Source organism: Triticum dicoccoides, chromosome 3A, assembly GCF_002162155.2.
Source record: "Triticum dicoccoides isolate Atlit2015 ecotype Zavitan chromosome 3A, WEW_v2.0, whole genome shotgun sequence".
NCBI classification, from domain to species: Eukaryota; Viridiplantae; Streptophyta; class Magnoliopsida; order Poales; family Poaceae; genus Triticum; species Triticum dicoccoides.
In genome coordinates this window covers 698,117,117-698,123,069 of record NC_041384.1, presented here as the reverse complement: position 1 = coordinate 698,123,069, position 5,953 = coordinate 698,117,117, and the positions used below count along the sequence as shown (strand labels likewise).

At 53.4% G+C, this 5,953-nt stretch overlaps 1 protein-coding gene across 1 annotated transcript; it reads left to right on the top strand.

Moving 5' to 3' along the window:
* The first annotated feature begins 3,256 nt into the window (after positions 1–3,256).
* On the top strand, positions 3,257–5,922 carry LOC119270291 (probable leucine-rich repeat receptor-like protein kinase At5g49770). The gene is made up of 8 exons (XM_037552289.1): positions 3,257–3,509; positions 3,600–3,775; positions 3,874–4,094; positions 4,246–4,372; positions 4,467–4,538; positions 4,621–4,807; positions 4,909–5,041; positions 5,207–5,922. Exons 2-8 carry the CDS (start codon positions 3,622–3,624, stop codon positions 5,450–5,452), a joined length of 1,140 nt encoding a protein of 379 aa, XP_037408186.1. The 5' UTR covers positions 3,257–3,509; positions 3,600–3,621; the 3' UTR covers positions 5,453–5,922.
* Positions 5,923–5,953: the final 31 nt, after the last annotated feature.

The window sequence follows — 5,953 nt, the reverse complement described above, 5'->3', positions numbered from 1 at the left end:
CCGCCACAGCTCTCGGTCTCGTTGCCATCAACGCCGCCACCCATGTCGCCGGCTAGGGATTTGGTTTTCGATTTGGGGAACTAGGGTTCTTATTCTGGATCGAGAAGGGGAACGGGGAAAGGGCATGTTTTATAAAATATCATTTTTGCATTATGACCCTTGTAATAAACTACTAGGGGCTTCTGTGCAAAGAAACAGAGAAAACCGGGCGGCTGGCCGGTCCAGGTGGCCAATATGACCTAGATGCACCCGCAATGCAAGTTCCGTGACGGGTTTTTCCGGTTTGCAAGTAGTGTGACTTAAGTGCACCCGCTTGACAAGTTCTCTGACCGTCAGTGCCTTTTACTCGATCTGGTAATAGTATATCCAACAGCTCCGCACGATGATCCAGGGTGGAAGCTGTCATGCAGCCATTAGTGTTTCTTTTCTAAGTCATTGGATTCTCACCTGCACAAGGGCATGGATGAATGGTGCATGTGCCCTCTTCTTTATTTATTTTTGTTCTCTTTGGTAATTGTGCACCCTGAAGATGTTTCTATTGGTAGTATATACCAGTGTCAGGAGGAGAACAGCTGAACAGTGTATCTGAGATAATTTCCATGAGCAGTCCAAGTTCAGTGAAGCTGATCTACTCGTGTAAGCATATACAGTAGTTTACTTTACTAGTGATATTATATACTACTAGAGGCTAGTAAGATATAGCTGAGGCCCAGCTTGGAATCGGTGTATTTTATGCATCCGTATTTATTTTACAAGTGTGAATCACCGGCCACGGTGTGATTTTCATCTGAAAAAACCCGACAGATGGAGTATATTTTAAGGGGCCTAGCTCGGTGAAACGACAATCCAATCAGCGCCTGATGTTGGGCAACTCATAATTGACTTTGCTTTCATGGATATGGTCAGATGGACAACAGTGTCTGAACAGATAGATGAGTAGATTATTACTCAGTCATGGTCACTTGGACTTGAGCAGACAGTTTGACTAAACAAATTATTATTTTCAGACAGAACAAATACTGAAATTAGTGATTCTGATGCATTTTTCATCAGGTCAAAACACTCATCTGTAGTGTGTGCGTCTGTATGGGCAACCAAATCTGATAAAAGAATCGATACGGGATTCAGATTTGGATCTCGTCTTATGGAGGAGTATCTAACTGGACCCCTTGCTGCCTGCCTGCTACATAGAATTTCATCAACTTGCACGCTGCTAGCCTGCAAAGAGTTGTAGAGATTTGCGCATTGCTGTTTGAATCATTTAGATTCTCGTGTCAGCAATTGCATTGCAGCAAATCCATGTTTCTCTGCATGTTTCTGAAAAATAATAATCAGCTTCTATGGAAAATAAATAAATGCTCAGTCAGAATGAAAATGGAACTGAAATGGCTCGCTAGAGGACTTGAAAGTGATAAAGCGCCGAGAGTCAGAGATGTAAAAACCTTGAAACTCAACCTGACCTACCTTTGACGTGTTTTCGGTTGATTTTCATGGCCACCTCGTTATGCCCCCAACCGATAAGAACATCTACAATCAGACTTAGCAAATCCCACCCCTCTTACGCCTGAGGTAGCGACCACGGACACTGGTCGGTCACACCTCATACTTGGTACGATGCATCCGTCTATCTCATATTTCATTCCCTAAATTCATACAAACTATGCAAAAGAGTTCTTATGTACACTATGTACACCACGCTAGACTAAACTAAGCTTCGCCGTCGGAGATGTCCATGACGTCCGCTCTGGGTGCCGAGTAGTTGGGCGCATCGGAGGGCTCCGGCTCCTCCTCCTCATCCATATACGTGAGCATCTCGCCCACATCCATGGCATCCTCTGCCTCCGCCTCCTACAGACGACTGCGCTTGGCCTCTGCCGCCGATTCCGGACGGAGAGAATCGAGGATCGTCTGTTGTTCCGCCTGCAGATCTGCGTCCCCCACGTCCTCCTCCTCCTCCTCGTCCTGCTCTTCCAGCTCCCCCCCCCACACCACCACCACCTCCTTCTCCTCCTCCGGATCCACCTCATCCGGAGGTAGCCCTGCGGTGATCCGATCTTCGCGCCTTGCCGGGATCTTCTCAAGGAGTTGTAGTTGGCGCTCTGGCATTAGATATATGTAGCTCCTTATCCGATGGCGTGGGGCCATGGCTACTATTGATGGCGGATGACGAGTGAAAAGTGGCGGCGACGACAGATGGGAGGGGGGAAATGTGGATTTGTAGGGTTTCGGTGCCGGCGATCGGCGATCGGCTTAAACAGTCGGGCCAGGGCACTACGCAGCCCGCCGGAGCGGCGCCACGCATCGACGGATAAGGCGAGTTTCGGGCCGCCAGGTTTTCGAGCGATTCTGTGTGGGACCCCATTGTCAGTCTGACATAACGAACGCGCCCGGTCCTTCCCATATCCTCCCATATTTGGACCGGAAAATGAGGGGCATCTGCCCAGGTCGGGTTTTTCTGAGCGGTCTTTGATTGACTGGGCTGTTCATCCGAACGTTTGAGGTGAGTTTGGGGCGTCAGAATGTAGATGGTATAAAGGAGGTGCCCAGTCCTGCGCTGTGCTGGAGAAGTAGCAGCCAGCCAGGCGTACAGCGCCCAGGCCACCTCGTTTTCCTCAAGGTGTGAGCCGAGGTTGGCATGTGTGGTGACGCGATTATGTACTTGGCACGATACCGGATCCTTCTCTTTTGTAAAGCAAGTATCTTCACGATCGACCAACCGAATATACATGCTGGCTGTCACGAGACTACCCAATTTGCACTAGTTTATAGAAGAAGTATCTGGAAGCAGGCAGCTAGCAACCACAAGGCAACCCTGCGCCGCCGTCATGCCACTCCGGCCGGCCGCCGGCCGCCGCTAGATGCCAAGTGCACGATATAATCATGACATCTCTACAATCATCCTTGCTCGCCGCTCGGGTCTCCAGCCTATCACAGCCGGGTCAAAGCGGCCTGTGGGCGGTCCCAGGCCGGCCCCACGTTGACAGCTAGCCCAAGGTCCCGGAATCGCACGACCCGGTCCCGCTCCCAGCTGCCCATGGCGGAATCGCTCGCCCGGTGCGGTGAAGAAGAAGACGACGACGACCCGTTCGTTCGTTCGTCCGTCCGTTTCACCGCCGCGGTGAAATGCTTGCACTCCACGTGCATGCGCGGCATGGCGGGCGTCCAAGTTGCCATGTGCTCATCTGCATTCATTTCATATCGTCCACTCCACCACACCACCTGCGTCGTCTTCTTGGCCTGGCTCTAGCCTAGCTGCTCTGTTCCTCCCTCCTCTGATTGCGCACCAGCTACCTGCTGGTAGCTGCCCCAATTGCATCCATCCCTCCCGTCCTGCTCTCCTCTTTAAAACACCCAGCCCAGCATAGCCACCATATCTCGCAGCTTGTGGCCGCAGACTCCCTACGATTTTTGGTCGGTTCGGTCGGGTTGCTCCAAGAGCAGTCGCGAGCTCCGTCGCCGCATTGATGAATGCCGAAGCTATAGCGGCTCTCCGTCGTCGCTCTTCCCAGGTTAGCGCTCAGCGCACGCACTGCCTCCGGGACACGGACTCTCGATCGCCCGGCGACTGATCCCGTAGTTCTTGGTTTGCGTGCGTGCAGGGATGCCACGGTCGCCCGGATCATGCCATTGCCAACCGCGGTCGTAGCCGGCGTTGCCGCCTCCGTCGCCGCGCTGGTGCTGCTGGCGGTCGCCGCCGCGCTCTGCTGGTGGCGGCTCGGGGCGCGCCGTAGCCGGACCTCCGACACCGCCTCCGACGAAACTCCCCCCACGCTAGGTAAGTAACTAACACCGGCGAAGGAGCTCGTAGCAAGTCATGCCGCTGCCGGCGTGCTTCATGCGCTGCAATTGACGTTTTGTATGGTTTGGCCTCAGCGGAGTGGGGCAGGTGCGGCCGGACGTCGTCGGCGCCGGACTACCACGGCGCCAGGCGGTTCACGCTGGAGGAGATGTCCCACGCCACCAAGAACTTCAGCGACGCCAACCTCGTGGGCGCCGGCACCTTCGGCAAGGTCTACATGGGCCTCCTGCTCGACGGCACCGTCGTCGCCATCAAGCGCCGCGTCGGCGCGCCGCGCCAGGACTTCGTCGACGAGGTACCCGAAACCATCTGAAACTCTGCTACTTCATGAACGGTCACTTAGTTTCTGAAGTGCCAGATTTTCGTTTCAACAAGGAAGTAACTGCCTCTGTACTGACGCGAGAGTTCGTGAAATGTATTTTTGACTGAATTCGCCTGGGCTGCAGGTGAGGCGGCAGTCGGAGATCTGGCACCGGAACGTGGTGACCCTCATCGGCTACTGCCAGGACGGGGGTCTGCAGATGCTCGTCTTCGAGCACCTGCCCAACGGCAGCGTCTGCGGCCATCTCTACGGTAATTTCCAGTTGCACGGCTCCATTCCTGTCAGACCATTTCCAACCAGCAAACAGCTGAATGCTGATGCGCAGACCCTACATCAATTTCCCAGATAGCGGCAAGGAGTCGATGACAAGGCTGGAGTTCAAGCAGAGGCTCTCGATCGCCATCGGAGCGGCCAAAGGTGGTGGCAACACAAAACTTATTACACAATGCACTGTGCTTGTTTCAGAAACAGAGTGTCTGAACTCTGAACTGCAATGCAGGCCTGGACCATCTGCACAGCCTCGCGCCTCCGTTGATCCACAAGGGCTTCAAGACGAGCAACGTGCTGGTGGACGAGAACTTCATCGCCAAGGTGTCCGACGCCGGAGTCGACCGGCTGCTCAGAGGGCTCGAGGACCCCGGCTCGCCGCTCAACGGATTCCGTTCCGGCATCTACCAGGATCCAGAGTAAGCCTGTCTGAAAACTCTGAACCCTGAACATCATTCTGCAGTTTATGTCTGCTGCGATCAACCCCGCTCTTATCTGACCGTTACGCATGCGTCCTCAGGGCACATTCCTTGGCACAGCTCTCTGCGAGCAGCGACGTGTACAGCTTTGGGGTTTTCCTTCTGGAGCTCATCACCGGCAGGGAGGCCGCCACCTTGGTTTCTCCGGAATCAACCGAATCTCTCGCTCATTGGGTAATTAACTAGTCAGTGATACCAATTTCAGTGTATTTTCATTCCAACTAAAAACTAATATCGAAGATTTCTTATGACAAAAGTAATATTAGTTGAAGTTTCATCCAAAATTAAGCTAAATCCAGCTACATTATATTGACACCAGTTTCTTACTGAATGTGTCAGTTGGAGACGTCGGGAGACGAGGTGGCGGACCCGAGGCTCGGCGGCAGCTTCACCTCGGAGGGCATGAAGGAGCTGGTTGGCCTGACGATGCAGTGCCTGAGCCCGTCGGCGGTGAGGAGGCGGCCCAAGATGCGGCTGGTCGCGGCGGAGCTCGACCGCATCCTGGAGAAGGAGATGACCCTGACGACGGTCATGGGGGATGGCACGGCCATCATCACCCTTGGGAGCCAGCTCTTCACGTCATGATCATCCAATATTTGTTACCACAAAATGGATATTTTTGTGTTTCGCGATTGCTAAACTTTAGTTGCCTGAAAATCAATTGAGCATCAATTGAATTCCCCTAGCATCGAGCTGGAAATCAAGACGACGTGACGTCTTCGACGGAGGGGAGTTCAAGGGTTGACTGATATGGGTGTGGTAGAGGAGGACTTCACCGGAGCAAAAAAGGGGGAAGGATGGTTGCAGGGATGACCGGGGTGACGGCCAATGGACCGGCATAGGAGGCGATTCAGGCAGGGCGGGACGATGAGGCGACATAGGCTGAAGGTGGCGGGTACCGGCGGTTAGGCCAATGAAGGCGGGTGGCTCGACAATGGAAGCGTTTGTCAGCAATGGGGATGAAGGGGAAATCGACCAATGTATGTACTTTTTTCAGGCAACTGGCATTTAGCCGGTCCATTTTGTTTTGTACATTTGCATATAAAGCAACTGCCTGTGTAATTTCTCTCTTTTTTTCCAACCGCG

Coding starts and splice junctions, on each gene's coding strand:
- LOC119270291 (XM_037552289.1), top strand. CDS start 3,622: ATGCCATTGCCAACCGCGGTCGTAGCCGGCGTTGCCGCCTCCGTCGCC. Junction 3,776..3,873: donor CGAAACTCCCCCCACGCTAG/GTAAGTAACTAA, acceptor GTTTGGCCTCAG/CGGAGTGGGGCAGGTGCGGC. Junction 4,808..4,908: donor GGCATCTACCAGGATCCAGA/GTAAGCCTGTCT, acceptor ATGCGTCCTCAG/GGCACATTCCTTGGCACAGC.